At 52.6% G+C, this 19,993-nt stretch overlaps 7 protein-coding genes across 7 annotated transcripts; 4 read left to right on the forward strand and 3 right to left on the reverse strand.

Annotated features, from left to right (window-relative positions):
- Window positions 1-4,520: 4,520 nt before the first annotated feature.
- MAA_00305 (carbohydrate esterase family 5 protein) lies at window positions 4,521-5,597 on the forward strand (the record flags this gene model as incomplete). Its single annotated transcript, XM_007818303.1, has 3 exons — window positions 4,521-4,956; window positions 5,013-5,092; window positions 5,181-5,597. The coding sequence occupies 3 exons, from the start codon at window positions 4,521-4,523 to the stop codon at window positions 5,595-5,597; spliced, it is 933 nt and encodes a 310-aa protein (XP_007816494.1).
- Window positions 5,598-7,125: 1,528 nt separating this feature from the next.
- On the forward strand, window positions 7,126-7,552 carry MAA_00306 (Ethyl tert-butyl ether degradation EthD; the record flags this gene model as incomplete). Its single annotated transcript, XM_007818304.1, has 2 exons — window positions 7,126-7,211; window positions 7,330-7,552. The coding sequence occupies 2 exons, from the start codon at window positions 7,126-7,128 to the stop codon at window positions 7,550-7,552; spliced, it is 309 nt and encodes a 102-aa protein (XP_007816495.1).
- Window positions 7,553-7,939: 387 nt separating this feature from the next.
- On the reverse strand, window positions 7,940-9,948 carry MAA_00307 (siderophore iron transporter; the record flags this gene model as incomplete). The annotated part of the gene is made up of 3 exons (XM_007818305.2): window positions 7,940-9,227; window positions 9,289-9,576; window positions 9,644-9,948. The coding sequence occupies 3 exons, from the start codon at window positions 9,946-9,948 to the stop codon at window positions 7,940-7,942; spliced, it is 1,881 nt and encodes a 626-aa protein (XP_007816496.2).
- A 2,009-nt stretch (window positions 9,949-11,957) lies between these two features.
- On the reverse strand, window positions 11,958-13,807 carry MAA_00308 (F-box domain-containing protein; the record flags this gene model as incomplete). Its single annotated transcript, XM_007818306.2, has 3 exons — window positions 11,958-12,742; window positions 12,807-13,348; window positions 13,419-13,807. 3 exons carry the CDS (start codon window positions 13,805-13,807, stop codon window positions 11,958-11,960), a joined length of 1,716 nt encoding a protein of 571 aa, XP_007816497.2.
- An 800-nt stretch (window positions 13,808-14,607) lies between these two features.
- Window positions 14,608-16,093, reverse strand: MAA_00309 (protein kinase domain-containing protein; the record flags this gene model as incomplete). Its single annotated transcript, XM_007818307.2, has 6 exons — window positions 14,608-14,801; window positions 14,863-15,034; window positions 15,093-15,159; window positions 15,266-15,395; window positions 15,453-15,781; window positions 15,843-16,093. 6 exons carry the CDS (start codon window positions 16,091-16,093, stop codon window positions 14,608-14,610), a joined length of 1,143 nt encoding a protein of 380 aa, XP_007816498.2.
- A 795-nt stretch (window positions 16,094-16,888) lies between these two features.
- On the forward strand, window positions 16,889-18,501 carry MAA_00310 (C-14 sterol reductase; the record flags this gene model as incomplete). Its single annotated transcript, XM_007818308.2, has 3 exons — window positions 16,889-16,935; window positions 17,011-17,318; window positions 17,462-18,501. 3 exons carry the CDS (start codon window positions 16,889-16,891, stop codon window positions 18,499-18,501), a joined length of 1,395 nt encoding a protein of 464 aa, XP_007816499.2.
- Window positions 18,502-18,859: 358 nt separating this feature from the next.
- MAA_00311 (ACC deaminase) lies at window positions 18,860-19,981 on the forward strand (the record flags this gene model as incomplete). Its single annotated transcript, XM_007818309.2, has 2 exons — window positions 18,860-19,047; window positions 19,126-19,981. The coding sequence occupies 2 exons, from the start codon at window positions 18,860-18,862 to the stop codon at window positions 19,979-19,981; spliced, it is 1,044 nt and encodes a 347-aa protein (XP_007816500.2).
- Between the last annotated feature and the right edge of the window lie 12 nt (window positions 19,982-19,993).

The raw sequence follows: 19,993 nt of genomic DNA on the forward strand, positions 1-19,993 counted from the left end.
CATCTTGGACAAAGGAAGTGTATTCCAAGGTGGCATGGTATCTGACAACCCTGACGCAAGAAAATAGTAATGCAATTGGCAGTAGGAAAATTGCAATAGAAACAAGGGATAGAGACAATCCGTGCATTGCTACATTGTATCAGAGCTGTGCGGGAGATGCCACTGCTTCACCTACCGGGCAGGCAAGGAAACAAAGCAAGAGTTGCTGAAGGCATACGAGCACCACAATTTCCAGGTCGTGGTTGATTGAGCTAATTTATCTATTTGTTTTTCGAGAGGCAGCAACCAGGAGGACTGTGACTAGAAAGGATGTATAAGGATTCCAGTTGCTTTAGGTTAAAGTTGCAACATGTTGTGGCCACCCGAATAGGAGGGAACTCTGGCACTACACATGGCTGCCCTGACAATCTGAGCGGCCAATTGCAAGGTTATTCGTAACGAATTTCTTGAGACTCTTACAAATATCAAGGTTAATGAAGGCCGATGGCGAGGCTTCCAGAGCTTCATAGCCGCGTTAAAGACAATAGTGGATAGCAGGAAGATTACAGATATCAAGTCATGTATTGACCGATTCCCGACCGCAACCCTGTCCCATTTCTTTCTTTCCAATCCTAAAGTATGAACGTCAGTCACGACAACTACCCATAAAAATAAGGATATTGACACAGTACCCAGCAACATGATCAGCCAATAGTTGCAAAGGTCAGACGGGGCAGGTACAACTTGAGCGTTGGTCATTCTTCGAGCTTGAACTAGATTGCCGAGAATCCGAGCAATCGTAAGCATATGAACATCTCAGAACTTCAGAAATCTGGCCATGATTCCGGAATCATGACATCAAAATCATCAGCCGTGTTTGCGCAAGAACAAGTCAATCCCGAACTGAAAGGTGCGTCAGCCATTGTTCTGACTATGTCGCCAAGGAGGATTTCGTACTCAGGAAAATTGGATTCGCAAGCCGACCAGTTCGTCACAACAGTAATCCACAGACATATGGAAGGGCCCTCCGGAGGGCACTAAACGTGCCATCGGGATTTCACAATGACAGTGCATCGGATGACGAAGCCGAGCCCTAGTATTCCACCTGGCTACGGCATGGCGACGAGTTCTTCTGAATCTAGCAAGGCAACCTGGATGAAATGTGTGGCGGTTCATGACTATACAAGAACATTTCTGGAAGAGCGGACTCGGCCGAAGAGACTGGTCCTAGCGATCGATTACATCTGGAGCCCAGGAATACCGGCGCGTTTGCCCTCAGAATGGCTACTTCGTGTTCTATTGTACGGAATATTCCCCGTCTGCCCTGCATGAATGGCAGAAGTTTGCCCTCGGCGCTGGGCACAGACTGAGGAACTAGACTCCAGGGTTAGCATGTATTGGACAATGCATGACATGCATACTGCTTTACGGCGCATTGCCAGAGGATCGACATGGGACGTGAGGTATTGTTTCTTTGTCCATGGAATTCTCTCAGACTTGTCTCGGTCATGTTACATATATCAAGCCTTGCTTGGCCAGCCGTCCCTAGCATGTCTCCAAGACGTTAATTGACCAAGACACGTCCCGTTTCAAAACTTTGTTGACACAAGGTTGCCCACAGAGAGCAAAAGATTTATGATAAGCTGTCTGATGGAGCAACCGCCTACGAGCTACAATCGTTTCAAATCCAACGAGACGCGCGCGTTCATTGATGAAATAGCAAAAGTAGCCCAACTTGTCTCTCTGCGGGTTTCCCGGTAACGACGTTGTTGAGCGATGATTGACAAGCGGTGATACCTTACTGGATTTACCCATCTGATATAAAAAGTTTTCCCCATTGCATATTAGATGCGGGAGAAAATGTCTACTCGGAAAAAATGGGCCAAGCCCTTCGAATAGCAGCTGGGGCGAAGAAGCCACTTCATTTCTTGACGTACACCATGCTCGAGTTTGTGGACAATGACCCGGATTATGATCTCAATCAATTATATGGTCAATATTCAAAAGGGCGATACCGACGTCTGAGCGAGGAATGCAACAGATTCCGCATGTGGGGGTGTCTTGGCGATCAAGTCAAGTGATTTGGTCGAATTTCTTCATTAAACAGTCCGTGATTTCCTGTGTCGTAGAAAAACGAGCGAGCATTTGAAGAAGAAAACTAGTCTTGATTTCATGACCAGCCTTTCAACATGGAGGGCATATGCGGCGTTGCCAAAGATCAGGCCTCGGGCTGTGTGCTCGAAGTTTCACGTCAGAAATAATACAGCAGGCCACTCAAAACGCGGACGATGTCTTGGACGAAGACCTGGATTCTGCATTCGACCATCTGAGCGGACTCGGCAGCTGCGCCAATCGGTGAATGACGTGAGAAAACGAAGACCCTCATGTCGCTTCCACCAGCGATCCATCAGCGCGGTTAGCATCAGAAGTTCTCAGAGCTGGAGTGGACAAGTTCGTGATACAGATGCTGCGTCAGAATCCTAATCGAATGGATAATTCCCAGTCCATCAACCTGGTCCTGAACAGTGTTCTCATCTCGCCAGCATATACGAATGCGAAATAATGGAGGAGGCTAATGTTCGTAGCATTTCTTTGCCAGCAGAGCGCTGGGGGTCGGTAGTGCGTGCTCGTATTTAATGCAAGCAACATTGATCCAAAGGGTGCCTCTGTACTCGGTAAGCCTGGGACTTGATAGATAGGGAAAAGGTGGAAGTCTTTTCCAGTCGTGAGCTTCGCAGCAACATGACTGCGTAGCTCGCCGTGTAGCAACTCTCCCAGACACTTCCCACACCAACCCCATGGGGAATCTGGCGCCACATGGCTGGTTTGGAGCTGGATCTCAATGTAGAACAATGGGCTGTTGGCGTCGGTCGGGATCAAGTTGCCGAGCTGCCGCCTGGGTGGCTTTTCCATGTGCAATGTGCAAGATGGCCAGGGGCAGCGTGCCACATTTCCCAAAGTTCGGGGACTTCTGTGGGTTTGGTTTGCCGTCAAGCCCTAACCCTGCGCCGATGTGTCTGGTGTGTGAGGATTTGGTGGTCTGGATACTCTCACCTTGGGAGCGGAACAAGGCAATTAAACACGACCTTGGACACGGGTTCCGCGATTTGATTTTACGACCAGTCTCGACAAGGGATTTGAAAGATTGGTCGCGCCATGGGTGGCACTTTGGACGAAGGCGACGGCAATGGCTCGAGCTCCAAGACATGGCCGCCACCATGAGATGCCTCGCATCACTAGCGGCGGGGTGCTTCGCATGTCGGGACGAGCAACGCCTGCATTTTCGTTTCCAGTACTCCGTACTCCGTAATTGTTCGATTCTTTCAAGAGCTTGGAGTAGTGGCGCCTGGTGCGTATTACGTATTTGAGTATTTGGGCATAGATTGGAGGTTCGGTCTCCCCAACTTGGACAACTACCTGCCTACCTAGGTACCTTGTACCTAGAAGTAAGCATCCGTAGGGCAGTCAACTCGGCAAGAACGGCAATGCGCCTTCCCCCCGAGCTCGACGCCCTGTGCCAGCAGAGAGCAGATGGGGCCCATGGCCGTCATCTGTGAACTCATTTCCTCTCACCTGGCTGCCTTGCAATAGTTCGTCTTTCATCTTGCAGACAGAACCTGGCCGTCATCAGCAGGGAATTCAGATGTCGTCGTTATTGTACAATTAGACCTTGGTGTCAGGCCCCAAAGACCTTCGATTTGTGGCGCCATTTTGGGAAGCCACCGCCAGAGTGGCATCCGTTCCATGTTGATCCCTGCTCTCTCCGTTCCTGGCTGGGATCTGGGATGGGGGATCTTGCGTGACACTGGGGAACATGGAACTGTCAAACCAACCGACGGCCAACCTACCGGCCGCATGTCCCGCGTCTCACTCCGTTCCGACACATGGTCCATCGATATGAAGTGAAGTGGGAGTTATCCAGCTCATCATTTCGAATCTTGAGAGATTGCTAATGTGTCGCACGGCATGCAGTCCCTGCGGCCGCACCTCCAATTGCCTTCTAGATCACGACAACACAAAATGCAACACCGGGGCGGCGGTTTTTGGCATGCAGATGGAGCAGGTGGAGCAGATGGCGCTAAACCCGCAGCCCGCAGCCCGCCACTGCACACGCTACTCAGGGCATCCCCGGGGAGCCTGCACAGAACGGGCTAGACAACTCGACTCGTACAGTTGACGCTTCAGCCCATCCCGAACTGGCCGGCGTGGGCTCTAGGATTTAGAGCTAGTCGAACTCGGGCTTGAAACGAGTCGTTACGCTTCCCGGTATGCCCAGCTTACGTCGCTCATCCTGGCCGGCCATGAAGCTCTCATGTCAATTCCTTTTTTAGGATCTAGGTCCACTCCATTTATGGCCTGCCCTCTCTCCTCCTTCACTTCCCCTCCTCCTTCGACTTGCTCCTTTATTCCGTCGATTCACTAAACTCTGAAGTGAATTGAGGGCAAAGCTGCTGGGATACATACATACAACACCAAGGCTCCCCAATCCTATCCAAGGTCTCACAACAAATCATCAACAATTCCTTTTGAATTCGTTCACGATGAAGCACATTCTAGCCCCCGTCGCCCTGCTCGCTGCCCGCGCAACAATCCCAGCCACTGATGCTGGCGATGATGCCAAGGGTTGCGCCTCAGGTCTCTACATGATCAGTGTCCGTGGTACTGGTGAGGAGCAAGGTATTGGTGTTGCCGGCACCTTGCTTGGGAAGAAGGTTGCCGAGCAGGTCAAGGGCAGCAAGATAGTCGGCCTCCAATACCCAGCGACTCTCGCAAGTCCGTCATACCCTTACTCCGTCGGCAATGGCACCAAGAACCTGACTGAGCTCCTCGAGGACTACCACAAGAGCTGCCCCGATGGCAAGGTTGCCATTCTTGGTTACTCCCAGGGTGCCCAGGTCTCCTTGGATACTCTCTGCGGAACCGACGAGACGGGATTCACGACCACCGATGCTATTTCTTCCAGTGCCGTTGATAATGGTATGTCCATCCAGCACTCCTCATGTGGCCAATTGCTTATTGTTGGACTTGGACAGTTGTCGCTGTTGCTCTGTTTGGTGACCCTACCCATATTGCCAATGTCTCTTATGATAGAGGCACTAGCAAAAAGAACGGGGTAAGTTACATATCTGCAATCCGCCACTTCAATTATGATTTAGGAGGAGAACTATGCGCCAGACAGTGCTCTAACCAGCCATGTTTAGCTCTTTCCCCGCAATAACAGCGCCAGTTGCGAGAAATATGCCAGCAAAATCGCATCTTGGTGCGACACGGGCGATGTGTACTGCGACTTAGGAGAAGACACGGCTGTCCATGGCCAGTACTTTAGCAATTACGGCCCCGAAATCGTCCAGTTCATCGTCGACAAGTACAATGGCAAGAGCGGCGGCAACTCGACCAGCGTCCCTACCGGTACTGCTACTCCCACTGGCATTTCTGCCCCTACTGGCGGCAATTCGACTGCGACGACTGCTAGGCCCACGGGCTCTTCCACCTCATCCGGTGGTGCTGCTCCCTCAACGACTCCCTCTCCTGGAGCCGCTGCTGGCTTGGAGGTGGCTAGCAAGGGTCTCTATGTTGCCTTGCCATTGGCCCTCTTGGCCATGTTTCAAATGCTATAGGGCGCCGTGTGAAGAAATATTTAATTTTCTGTGACAAAGGCCTTATATATAAAAAAGACAATAGATTCAAAGAAGACGAGGGGGGATAGGCAGGATATGCTGCAACGGTTTCGATACCACCTACTTTTTGTACCTGGCATGCACAACAAGCCATATGGTTGGGTAATGTTCGTAATTATGATGTGCCCGGTAGTGAGCAAAACTAATGAATCAAAACTCTGTCCCTACTATGTCACAGCCTGGCGTCCAAATTGCAATTCTTTCTGCCCGCAATAAATCGGCCACCCAGGTCAGGGCTAGAAGGCGCGCAATTCATCTTGCCGTCCATGATCAGCCCTGGGCTCCAATACCTCTCGCTTGTTTGTGTGGCGCGGACAAACCCAGTGTCTCACTCCCCTTTATTATTAGTAGTCGTCCAACTCACGTCGGATGACGATGGGCCCCGCGTCCGAATTTGTACTCGGTACGTGTCTTTCAATAGTATTGGTTACTCTGCATAGCCAAATTTTGCCAGTTCAGCTCTCAGCGGGCGATACACGACGTCTCTCAGCTTTCAACTTGCAGAGGGGCTGAGCAGGCGCGGAGACGGTTGATCCCCAGCTCGCTTCTCGTAGGTCCTGAGATATTAACAGCTTTTCACAGTGAATCACTAATCATTGTACACCCTTTTGCGAATATTTGTGCACGTACGGGGGTAGATCTGACTTGTGTTTGGCCGACGGGCATCGTTACTAGTTAGAATGCAGTGCACTCCGTGAGTCCCTGGTGGATGTGCCAGGGATCTCATTCCTGGGGCCTGGCCGTGACAGGTGTGAAAATGAAATGCTCCGCCCGGGACATAGGAGTTATGCGAGAACGGCGCGGAGTGATTGTAAACAGTGACTGGCAAGGGTGTCTAGGGACGCACCGATTATCTGTGTCCGTTTGCTGATGTTGCCGCATCATGTCCAACTTTGGAGCGGGGAAGATGAATGAATGTACAATGTACTAGAGGCGACACCGATGTTAGACATTAGCCACCTAGGTATTCAAAAGAAAGCCCTGCATAGAGCTCGTGTGAGACAAGGCCATACTCGAGTCGTAGACTGACGAGGACGAGAGGGGTCACACAGTGCCATACGGTCACGGTTTGTATACCCAGGAGCGAAATTGGGCACTCTAATTGCTCGATGAAGAGCATGATACTACATAAAGATGGTCAGCTCACAGAAAGGCGCTTCATCTAACAATACGAACGGCTTGATCAACTGATGAGATGAGGGTATCAATATTGATTCTTATCAATGCCGAGGAGCGGGGTAAGATGCCGCTCTATTATGCCGCATGCCGGGCGAAAAAGCTCCATGTCCGACGACATGCATCGATGCCACTGGACTGTTTCTGCAGCATGATTATGTCAGAAACGGGGTCAAGGGAATATCAATAGATTGGGCTCTCAAGCAAACTGCCCAGGTCCCAACGACTCACACAACACGATAGCTTCTCAACATCTTGACCCTCCCGTCGTTATCCACGCAACACACAACCAATGGCTTCCATCACCATCTTGTACCCGTCGGGGCACGACTTCGACATCAAGTATTACATGCAAACCCACATGCCCCTCGTATCTGCGTAAGTGACAGGTCTTCTTTATGACACCGAGCAAGCGCTTGGCAACCTCGGTTACCCGCATCTGTTTGCACCACCGATCGCAGCGTCCAGAACTCACCATTTGGTTTTACATGCATAGTTCTTGGAAAGGAGAGGGCCTGAAGAGCTGGGAGATTACCCAGTTCGCTCCAGACCAGATTTATCAGATACAAGCCATCTTGAAGTTTGAATCGCTGGCTGCGTGGGAGGCTGCATCGACGGGAAAGAACTCTGAGGCTGTCTTTGGCGACATTGCCAAGTTCACCACGGCCAAGCCGGTGGTAGTCAAGGGTACTCATCATGGCTCCGAGAATGTAGTGTAGGGGCTGGGATGTTGAAGTTTGACAATTTGCCTTTGGTAGGTCACTTGAGCCTCTGGTACTGGCGCCATGCAGGGAAACCGCTTATTGGGAATTCTTGTAAATTCGAGGGAGGGCGCGATATGGACTTTTATTGCGATACGAGCTGCTATTAATAAATCGCTAATTTCATAAACGTTGCGTTATTCCTCTAAAAATATATACTAATATATACAAATATATGAACTTATTAGAAAGTATATATTAATATTTTATAATATAAAGCGTAATAGCCTAGTACCCAATTTGGTTATACACTTTTTGCTCCCACTTGGAGCCGCCATACCCAAGTGTGAAACATGAACGGCATAATTAGACTTGGCTTAACATGTTAGAAGTCGCCATCTCCAATTATGCATCGGTTTGCTTCACCTTGTTGAAGTCCTTGACCTTAATATCGCGCCATACCGCCACAGCAACTATACTCAAGCACACAAAGGCAGTTGCCGAACTCAGCATAACCCTCTGAGCATCTCCATACGCAGCCATGATGGCCTCGCGTGCCGGGCTCCCCCACGGATACTCAAGCTGCTTGGACAAATTTCCAACAATGAGGGCCGCCTGGTCTTTAGTATCCGGGGGCAGATACTCGGCCACCTTCCGGGGGAAAATGCCATTCCAAATGGCTCCAGAAACGCTGGACCCGATCGCTCCCCCAATACTAGTAAACATGGATAGCATTGCCAGCGCAACCGCAACGTTCTGGTGAGAGACAGCAGCCATGACGGCCATCTGCTCGCAAATGACAAGAGTGCCGCCAGCCACGGCGATGAATACCTGGCACATGACGACGTAGCCAACGTCGACGCCAGGCTGGCGGAACTGAATCATGAGGGCAATTCCCAGTATCATCAGCGGCACGCCAAAGTAAAATGCCAGCCATTTAAACCGGCCGCTCCACCGAATAATGACACCGACAACCAGGGCCCAGAAGCAGCTTCCCATGTTGTAGGTTCGCCCGACATATGTCGCTTCCGTCAGCGTCAGGCCGACAACCACCTGGAGAAAGGACGAGAAGAAGCCGTTCCAGATGTAAAAGCTGATGAAGCCAATCGCGCCCAAAACGCACGCGCCCATGACGGTCCTGTCCACCAGCAGCTGGTACGGGATGAACTGCACGGGCGCCACGTACTTCTCGTAGAGGGCAAAGACGACGAGAAGGACAACGCCGACAACAATCATGGCAATGATCATGGGGGACCCCCACTGCTCAGCCTGGAACTGGTAGATGTTGAAGGGCAGCAGGAACAGCGCCATGCCGGCCGCGGCCAGCAGCAGCCCAACAACATCAAACTGAATCAAGTAGTGTTTTATACTCTGGAGGGGCGTGCGTCCGGAAGGCTGTCTCGGCGGCAGCGCACCCATCTTCTTGGCCTTGAAATGGTTGTACAGAAAGAGCACGAGAATCGGGGAGCACACCACCGGGACGACGATGCAAAAGGTTCCATAGGCCCATCTCCAGCCGGCGCCGGTGAGGAAGCTGGTGGCCGCCGGGCCACTTGCCCACGTTGTGATGAGAAACGGCGACGTCGTCAAGGCGAAGAAGAAGGCTCGGTTCTTTAGTTCCGAGGTATCGGCAATGAAGACCTGCAGCGTGTACGCGATGCCGTTGAATCTGACATATAACGCCTGGATTAGCCTTGACTCTTGTTGCAAATGGTACAGCGAGACTGGCAAGTAAACGGCAGAACAGAACGCACCCGATCCAGTAAAAGACCTGTGCGGCGGCATACGTCTCGACGTTTTGGCAGGCGGCCATCATGACTAGGCCGATGACCAAGAACGAGACGACCAGTGCGAAGCCCTGCGGCCGGCCCCAGATGTCGAGGATCTTGGCCAGCGGCAGCCGGAAGAGACCTCCGATCAAGTTTGCAAAGACGTTGGTGGTTGCCGTGAGCCCGTGCTGCCGAAAGGAGCTGGTGACGTAGGCCGTGAGCGTGAAGGACATGCTCGAGTGCATCGAGTCCATGAAGTAGATGATCCAGATGCTGTGACGGCGGCGTCAGCCCCTGTTTTACACTTTTCATGTCGTCAATGGGTATACGGAGTACTAACAAGACGTATGCTATGATGATGTGGTTTCTGCTCCATACTTTGGAGATGGCCTCCATCTCCAAAACACCAGCCTGGGCTTCGACGGAGGCATCATCGCGGCTTGAATCCGTCCTCGTTACGGTCGTCGCATTGTTTCCGTCGGCAACATTCTTGTCGTTGGGGGACGTAAACGCCGCCCCGGACGCGGGGGGCTCGTCGTCGGCACGAGCAAAGATCTTGGGCAGAAAGAACATGGCGCCGGTTTCGACGATGCAAGAAGAGGCGCTGCGCTTGTCGTCGTCCATCATCGACGCGCGAGGCGGCATGGACATGCATATATTAAGGCTTCTTCATGACCACCCTTGCCTGCCCCTCTGTCGCGTGGCAAAAGCCCACAGCAGAAAATCTCTCTCCCACTTTCAAGGATTCCTCTGTTTTTCTCGACCAGTTGACACTTTGCTTCTGAAGCCAAGACAACTGGTCGGGATTGCCCACAGTTGGAACCATGGCCAAGACCGTCTTGACTCTTGGCACCAGTCAGCGCAGGCGGCGATATTGCTCGTTCTAGACCTTGAACGCCCGGTATTAGACCTTCCTAGCGTCGCTCTGCATATTATTTTATATATATCCAAGTATTTTTATATTAAAAAATTACGAATAGTAAGCTAATATTAATAGCGCGATACGCTAAACGTCAAAATATAAGCCATCATCTGTACATGTAGTTCGCCAGACAACGGAATAGGGGCGTCACTTCTTGCCTTCGCCTTATCTGATCTGGACCGGCTGAAAACATGGAATATCCCGGAAACAGACCGAGAAGCTTTAATATTTTCCGCGCCACCACTACGACCCTTGTAGTTGCAGGACCAGCATTGCCACCCTTGCCCGTTCCCACCCCGACGTCACGAGTTGATGGTGGTGAATGGACAAGATCTCTCTGTACTACCCATTTCTACACTTTGCGGGTAGGGTAGGTGTTGCGATTATGCAGCTTGCCTTCTCACTCGTGATTGCCCCAAGTTGCGAGTGATGGGTGGTGCTTACTACATGGCCCGATTCGAGGAGTCATAGTCATACCATTGGCGTTTCTCGTGGCATGTTTTCAATCATGTCGATGTCGAGCCGCAGAACCCGCAGACACACACACACACACACCAAAGAAATGACTTTGGTGAAAGCAGATTCTAGACCACTAGACTGCGCATTGAAAAGTCCAACTTTTTTGTTCCTCTCTCGTACGGGCAATTGACTAGCACTGCGTGGCCCAGCCAAGAGCGGTGATCGGCCGGTTTCTTGGCCATGCACAGCATGTGGATCGTTCTGCGGTGCTGGGGATAAAGGATCGGTGAAGGCGATGGCTTTCTGATTTAAGAAAATCCAGCCGACAGGCTGCCAACGATGGACTGGGTACAAGACGTCTAGATTCGTTCACGGGGTGGGTGAACGTATTGCGAACATACACGTGGTATACTAGAGGTGAGAACCAGTTCGACTATCCTGCCCAAGAGCGCGCACACGAGGGAGACACTCTAGGAAGTCCACGACTGGACATTGTGTCTGGTGAACGCTGATGGGACGGGATTTCACGCTACAGACGACAAGCAAGCTCGCGAGAGAAGTTGAAAGGTTCTGTGGGGAGAGTATGACGGCAAGAACAACCTTATCCCCGCCGTTTGTAATATTCCTGTGCTAATATGCTCGCAGATTGTGGCGCGAAATGTTTGCGGCACTGCGCTACAAGTAAAAGCATGTATAGCAGCCATTGGCAATTCCCAGACTTGGGTGCCTTTTAGCTGCTCGCCCTTGCAAGAGACCCACGAAAGAGTCTTGGAAACCAAATTAAGAATGGTAGGCGGCTCTGCCTTGACTCTTCCCAGACGTCAACAACGGAAAGGCCTCATCAGTACGGAAAATAGTTCTATCCTTGACAATACTACTAGTATTGAAGCCGACTGCACCATCTGCTGCAACAAGTTTGAATCCCTGATCTGGATGGCTCAGGTGAGCCGGTGCCTGACTCCGTCTCCCAGACCAAAGAACTGTCTGGATCCGTATCCTCCAACAAAGTATCAACGCTTGAAGCAAGGCAACAGACATGCGCCACCAGGAACAAAGACCGGTGTACCTTGTTAATTTATGTCCAAGGATAACCTCTATCCTGACCTGTTGGGAGGTCCTCTAGAGTCACTGCTCCTCCATGGGTTTCTCCGGGATATATCGTCACGCTGTGCTACCCATGATCCTGCTCGAGATAGGCATTGATTTCAGCATCCCAAGCAATGAGATCCGCTTGCAGTGACGCGAGGTTGGTATCCGGTCCAGGGATATTCATTCATAAATGGCCACCCAACAAATTTGGAGTTCCGAGATTCTCCAGAGCATCATCACCTTGCCTCGATAAACCACGCCATTGATAAGGCTCGTTCTCCATGATGACCCGCGTAATTGGATCAAACAATAAATCTTTGAGCAGTAGATGCCGATATACACAGGCTCCATCAGACCAGAAAATCTCTGCATTGGTCTCGGCAAAGGGGACAAACTCGTACGCGAGAGTCGAATACGAGTGTTTCTGCGCCACGTCGGTCCAGCGGCGAAGAATCCGCGCCTGAGCCACCATGGCCTCTTGACAGCTCCTCCAGACGATACTGGCTCGACGGTCTTGGCGAGCGTACCGGAAGATGTAGGCTCTGCTTTCAGCTCCTTCAAGACAGGTACCCCATAGCTCCATGACTTGCAGTTGGGGAAGCGACAGAGCCGCATTGGCTGCGAGGAGTGCCAGCGATTCGAAATGTTCTCTGCTTTCTTGGGAGCTTGGGAGCAAACAACGCAGGATTACGTGTTTTAGGGAGCTTTCAAGCATCCCTGGTGATTCCCTCAGTTGAACGAGGGACCGAAGAAAGGCAGCTGTGTCCATCTGCCATGGCGGGCAGAGCTGCTCTAGTCGTTGAGAGAGCCTTGCCATCTCCCGAGGCAGGTAGTCTTGGTCATGGGGAGGAATTCTAGATCCCACTTGCTCGACATCATAGTAGCGCTCAGTCTTGGGGATTTTCCACCGCGTGAAAGAGAGTCGGCGCAGTGTTTTCGGCAGGGAGGGCAGCAAGTGCAGTTGGAAGCCTGAGAAAAAAGCGTGTTAGCCTCGCCAGATACTCGCCGTAACGACTGGCCCGCGTCGTCATACCTTGATTGAAGGAAATTTCCTCCTGAGGCTCCAGGGAAACAGTCCTCTCCAAGTGCAACCACTCCAATGCCACAAAGCTTCGAGCAAGTAGCCAAGACAAGGCCCTTACGTGAATATCCCTGCGAAACTGTCTGCGCATGACCAGTCCCCTGACTATGGGCACGGCAGGAAAACTCTTGCATGGACTGATGAAGCGGCCTCGCTCACCCCTTTGTAGTTCCAAGCGGAGCGGAGTTCCCTGCACCCTTTTGAGATGTTCATCGCCCCATGGCGGAAGGCGGTCGCGATGAAAATAACGGCTGAACAAACCCGCGATGCTGACCCAGTGAAAATGAACCATGCCAGGTGCAGAATATAGGTCTTCGGTGTAGTGAAATGGATAATCGTCCCTGATTTCGCATCGCTTAAACCGATGCTCTGAATCGCTGGGCGAGGAAGCAGACAACATCAGCGCCAGTCCCCCTCCCCCATGTCTCACGGGATCCCAGAGCTTGAGAGTCCCCAGCAGGGACCGAATACACGTTGTGAATATCTCGTTGTTGCTGCAAGCGTTGATTAGCATCCAAGTATTGACACCAGTATCAGAGCAGGAGATGTGGCTGCCCAACATACCAGCGCTGTGTTGCCTCGTCCTCCGTCTCATCACAATCGGGACACTCGTACCTCGGGAGCTGAACCCGAAGCCAGAGTTTTCGTATATACCCTAAACGAGCGTCGCGTCGTCTGACAATGGCATCAAACTCGCCGAGAGAGTCGGGGTTAAGCACAAGGCGCCGAAATGTACACGCCTCGAAGAAGACCTGCCATTCCCGGCAGACTGCAGTGAAACGAGCCACCTTGGGGGAGCCTAGGCCCTCGTGTCCCGTCCTAGAGGCGGGCAAGCTCACCTGGCTTAGTATCTTTCGGCGTATTTCCGCTGGCAGTGAGGTCCACGAAGAGGTCTTGGTGATTGATGATGGCTGTCTGGAGTCGACCTGCACGGGCTCGGTCGCCCCATCCATGGCAACGCGAAACATGGTACAGAGCGAATATTTGTGACGCCACGGACTGGACAAGATGTATTTCAAAATAGCAAAATAAAAGAGATTTCAGACCTCGTTACTATATATTGTGCGTCCATGTTTAAGTTTACCGTGTGAGTGACCGGGGCAAACTATATCTTACTTTCACGTAATTATTAGCTGACGCTATCGTGAGATAGCTTTCCCTAGTTTCTGGCGGTAAATCACTAAATTCACTAGCATTTAACGTATTACAGCAATATACTTGTAGTGCATTACGTGGCTATGGTAGAGTTGGTGCTATCAAAACGACTAACAACTTGGACAACGCCCATGGCCATGGTCCAAAGGTTGTCCAAAATCCGAGCTCACACAACCGGCCTGGTGTTAGTCATTGTGAAAAAGACACAGGCTGCAGATTCTATCAAGATGGATGGGTGCACCGGCATACAAGGGCCATTTATAACATTTAGGCAACCGTCGGCCAATGGAGAGTGTATCCGCAGAGGAGAGGAACGGCTAATCCACTATACCAAGGCGATAACTTCGTCGTAAGCAGTAGCAATGCTATTGTAGAGAAGGTTTAGGATCCTAGGGGCCGTTTCATCCTCATCCAGTAAAAGAGGAGCTTCCATAGCTCGCAGGTGACGGATTAATCACGTCAAGAGTCTCTGGGAGCCCACACACGACGTCATTCAAGCCTTTGGCAGTCATGGCATCCAAATCAGCTTTCCTGGCATCTTTCAAGCTTCTGATTTCTTACTTGTGCAGGCTTTTTTCTCTGGGCCCTTTGCGAGTGTCTAATCGGATATCTCCCAAGATTGTAGCCAAGGGTCGTCGAGCAGCTGTTTTGGAGTTTTTCGGTCCTCCGGCCGCCACGTTAGCATCCCCTTTATAAAATTTAGGAACATTTCCTTGTTCCTCCCGGCGAGAACAAGCTCCGCCTTTTCCAGGCTATTACCCTGAGGAATAGGGCAATCCGCAATCCATTGGCCTGTGTTCAAAAGACAGCATTAGTCTGACGCTCCATAACCCGCAAATAGCCAAAAACCCACCGTCTTCCGAGAAGAACTCTCCGCTTCGGGTCCCCCGCTGGAGAAGATCCAGGGGCGGTGGACCAAGAAGCCCGATAATTTCGGCAAGATGCGCCCTGGTTGTGTAGTAGCCCTTTTCTGGGCTGGGATCCAGACCGTGGAATAAGTGGCCACCCTCAAATACATCCCAGATCTATGGAGCCAGTCAGTAAACGCATGAACTCCAAACATTCGTGTATGGAGAGACAGACCATGGCCCCTACGTTCCATACATCGATCGGGTAGCTCCATGCAGCCTTGAGCATCACTTCGGGTGACCTATAAACGTCCGGTTGCGCGTTGTGGTTTCGTTTCACATCTCCCTTCACCACCTCTCCAAAAGTCACTGAGCACGATCCTACCAAACTCCCTAGGCAGGCCGAACCGTCTAGACATGTAAATAGGGGTGTTGTTGACGAATTTGCGCGGAGAGGGTGATTCCATCTCGTCCTTGACGAAGGACTCGAGGATTCTCTTATCAGCGATCGCGTGAAGTATATTATCCGCTTTTATATCTACCACTCTCAAGTTAGAAACTTGTATCCCGTATGCACAAGATCCGTAGAGTATACCTGTATGGACGAGTTTACACTCTGTGTGTAGGTAGTCGAGGGCCAGGAGAAGATGTCGAAGTCCTCCCTTTAGAAGTGCTACAGAGAACCGGTCACTTGGATTTCGATAAAGAAGGTCTTTCCAGCTATCCCACATCGGCGGCTGGACGAGACACGGATAGCATTGGCCTTGCCGCTCCATGGTAAACATACCCACGGCAGTTCTGACATGTCCATGTCCGGGATGAGAAGGATTCGCCTTCTCTATAGAGTCGTACATTTGAAACTCATTTTTACACGTATCGTAATGGTTTCGCTTGAACACTTTCAAGGCAAAATATCCGCGATTACTAATTTTGGCGTTGGTCAGTATTTACCAACCGTCAACGCGTACGCGTGCCGTCGACATACTGCAGGTTACGGGCGAGCCAAACCGTTGACGTTGATCCAAACCCAAGCTTGCCAAGGACCTGGTACGTATTGGAGGCATATACATCGCCGATATTCACTGGACAGTAGTTGCCGGCCTTGAACTCCTTGTAGTTTTCTTCCTCGAGCAGCTCAGTTTCGGGAACTACCTCAAAGCCCGTTGCGGGAAACTGTAAAGGGCGCAACGGGGAGCGGCGGAGAAGACATCTTGCCCATTTCAACAAGGGTGCCATGGAAAGGTTGCGGATGCCAAACTAGATTCCCGCGCAGTGATGTGGCAGTGTTGACGAAAATGGATGCTCATGCAGACGTCTTCTCGGTTTGGATGACTAATGAATATGTACACCAATCAGAGCGTCAACTTGGAGCGAACTGTCACCGTGACTACTTGTTTTAATTTCCTGCTTCTTTGTTTTGCACTTGCGGCGACATCTGCAGCTGCACTGCACAAGTGGAGGAACCTCTGGCAGTGCAGGTCTCCAGCCAGACTCTCGGTGCTTTGTGCGCCGCAGTTAGTCTGGTTGACATTTGGGGGAATTGGGTCTTGGGTTAAGCCAGGCTGGAATTGAGAGCTCAAGATGGCAAGGCGGCTGCATGGGGAAAAAATGGGGCCATTTAAGATAATAATAAGTCAGCATTGAAGTTTAAAGGTTGACTTCTTGATAAATCCCCCGTCTTAAATAAGCTCATATTCTTACATGTACCTATTTGAATTTATAGATGCCTACGGTTTATTCCTTTTTTACATATTTGCTTTTACGAGTACCCGTGGATATCCGTAATTTTCACCAAGGGTGCCCATGGGTACTCGTTTTTACACTTGGACCTTGGACTTGCATGTATCCACTCGGGCGCCGTCGGGTCCCCGGACTCCGGATGGGGTGAGGAACGTCGGTGTGGGTCCGAATCCGGAGTTATCAAATCCTGCCAGGCTGAATAAAGCTGACATGCTCTTCAATTATCCGGTCTCTGCCTTTTTTTTTTTTGCACTTTTCTTGGTCCATTGAAATCTTAAATACCCCCAGAGCATGGCTAAATCCGCGCTAGTAAAGCCAAAGTACGAGTTTGGCGGGCCGTAAGACTCACTCCTTCTCCTATTCTCTGCCCCCTGTTTGAGACGAAGCTGACCACGGCCAACTTTTGAATCCAGATTAGGTGCCACTGCCATCGTTTTGGGTCTGCCGGCTCTGCTGTATGCCTTCTTCTTCACTTGCAATGACATGACTGGCTGTCCTGCACCCGCACTATTAAGCCCGCAAACGCTCTCATGGGAGGTGCTCAAATCCCAGGTTCCGTGGCCGGAAAATGGCCTCGCCGGCTTCGCAAGCTGGAAAGCAACCGGCTGGATGCTGGCCTACTATCTTCTCAGTCTGCTCCTCTACCGCGTGCTCCCGGCCACCGAGGTATACGGCACCAAGTTGAGAGAGTCGGGCCGACCCCTGAAATATCGGTTCAACGGTACGTTTGCAGATTTTGAGGAGACGGCAAAACTCGGGAAATGGCCACAAGAGCCGTGCTGACTCGACGGGCCTCGTTAGCATTCTCATCTACGGTGGTGCAGTTGACCGCATGTGCCGCGGGGACCTACATTTACGGCGCAGACTTTGCCGTCTGGACTTTTATCGACAGCAACTACCTGCAGCTACTGACAGCCAGCATCATGCTTGCGTACGCTATCTCGGCTTTTGTGTACATTAAAAGCTTTACCGTCAAGCCAGGCAACAAGCATCTACGAGAACTAGCTCAAGGGGGGCGCACTGGAAGCGTCATCTACGACTTCTATATTGGCCGCGAACTGAACCCCCGCGTCACCCTCCCCTTCTTTGGCGAGATTGACTTAAAGGCGTGGCTTGAAATGCGACCCGGCCTGACGGGATGGGCTCTTCTCGACCTAGCCTTTGTCGCGAAGCAGTACCGCAACTACGGATCCCTTTCCAACAGCATTCTGTTCATCACGGCGGTGCAGATGTACTATGTCCTTGAGGGGCAATATGCCGAGACGGGCCTGCTCGGGATGATGGACATTACCACGGATGGGCTGGGGTTCATGCTAACCTTTGGAGACATCGCCTGGGTGCCCTTCTTGTACTCGACGCAATGCCGGTACCTGTCCATGCACCCCGTCGACCTGGGCGCGGCGGAAATCGCAGCAGTCGGCGCCGCCTTTGCCATTGGCCTGTTCATCTTCCGCTCGGCCAACAACCAAAAGGCCCTCTTTCGACGGTCCCCAGACGACCCGCGAGTGGCGCGCATGTCGTACATACAGACCAAGCGCGGCACTCGCCTTCTCACGTCTGGCTGGTGGGGTGTGGCGCGCCACATCAACTACTTTGGCGACTGGTTGCAAGCCTCTCCATTCACGCTGCCCACGGGCATCGCTGGCTATTTGGTGTTGCCTGCCGGCAGTGCCGTGGCCAACGCCGGCGCGGGAGGCTCTGCCATGGCGGACGGCCGAGAGGTGACGCAGGGGGCGGCGCGGGGATGGGGGATGGTGTACACGTACTTGTACGCGCTGTACTTTGCCGTCTTGCTTGTCCACCGCGAGCGCCGAGACGATGCGGCATGCGGCGAGAAGTACGGCGCTGACTGGGACAAGTACAAGAAGCAGGTCAAGTGGCGGATCGTGCCGGGCGTGTACTGAACCGACACACGGCGGTTACGGAGTAGAGGCGAGGGGGGAAACAGACATTGGTACGGAGTATATTGTATGTGAATATATGTAGAGGAAAGGGGGACACATTGGCAGCCATCAATTGTACATATGTGCCAGACTTAAGTACGTTTAATGTTGTAACCATGCCAGCCCAAGCGACGCCATGTTGCGCCTTCGGCGGACACCAGCGCCCCGCCGCGGCGGACTTGGGCCGCGAGGCCCCGGCTTGTCCACCAGCAACATTTGAACCAGACATATAAATCGAGGTGCTACCCCGAGGAACAGGAACAACATGGCGCCTCTTCCAATTCCTTCCGTATTCCGTGTCCAAAAGCCGAAATAAATCATGGCCAATATCACCCTGCCCGAGCCCTTTGCCAGCATACCCCGAGAGTCATTTCTCTTCGGCCCCTCGCCCATCCAGCACCTGCCACGCATGTCCAAGGCGCTCGGAGGAAAAGTCAACATCTACGCCAAAAGAGAGGACTGCAACTCTGGTCTCGCATACGGCGGAAACAAGACGCGAAAACTCGAGTAGGCCCCCCCCCCTTGTCCCCGGCTGCCCATCCCCCTCATCCCCCGCAAGCCGTGAAGCTCACACCAAAACCCCAGATACCTCGCCTCCGAGGCGCTGGCCCTAGGCTGCGACACCCTCGTGTCCATCGGCGGCGTGCAGTCAAACCACACCCGCGCGGTATCAGCCGTAGCAGCCAGGCTGGGCCTCAAGGCCGCCACCGTCCAAGAGCACTGGGTCGACTGGGACGACGCCGGCTACGAAAAGGTAGGCAACATCCAGCTCTCGCGGCTCATGGGCGCCGACGTGCGCCTGGACCCGTCGACCTTTGGCATCGAGCACAAGTTCACGCTGGCCCGGCTCGCGGTCGACGTCGAGGCCCGGGGCGGCCGGCCGTACGCCATCCCGGCCGGCGCGTCGGACCACCCGCTCGGCGGGCTCGGCTTCGCGCGGTGGGCGTTCGAGGTCGAGGCGCAGGAGCGCGAGATGGGCGTCTTCTTCGACACGGTCATCGTGTGCGCCGTCACGGGCTCGACGCTCGCCGGCATGATTGCGGGCTTCAAGCTCGCCCAGAAGCAGGGCTCGCGCGCGCGCCGCGTCATCGGCATCGACGCCTCGGGCCGGCCCCGCGAGACCTTTTCCCAGGTCCTCCGCATCGCGAGGCTCACCGCCTCCCGGATCGGCCTGGACGATCAGGACGTCACGGAGCGCGATGTCGTCCTCAACGCCGACTACAACGCCGGCGTCTACGGCGTCCCGGACGAGGCTACCGTCGACGCTATCAAGTTTGGCGCCCGGACCGAGGCCTTCATCACCGACCCCGTCTACGAGGGCAAGAGCCTCGCCGGCATGATGGGGCTGATTCGGTCGGGCGAGATTTCTGCCGGGAATGTGCTGTATGCCCATCTGGGCGGGCAGTTGGCCCTGAATGCGTACTCGGAAATTGGGCTGTGAGAAACACTGCCA

The sequence above is a fragment of the Metarhizium robertsii genome, assembly GCF_000187425.2.
Source record: "Metarhizium robertsii ARSEF 23 chromosome Unknown MAA_Scf_3, whole genome shotgun sequence".
Taxonomy (NCBI): Eukaryota; Fungi; Ascomycota; class Sordariomycetes; order Hypocreales; family Clavicipitaceae; genus Metarhizium; species Metarhizium robertsii.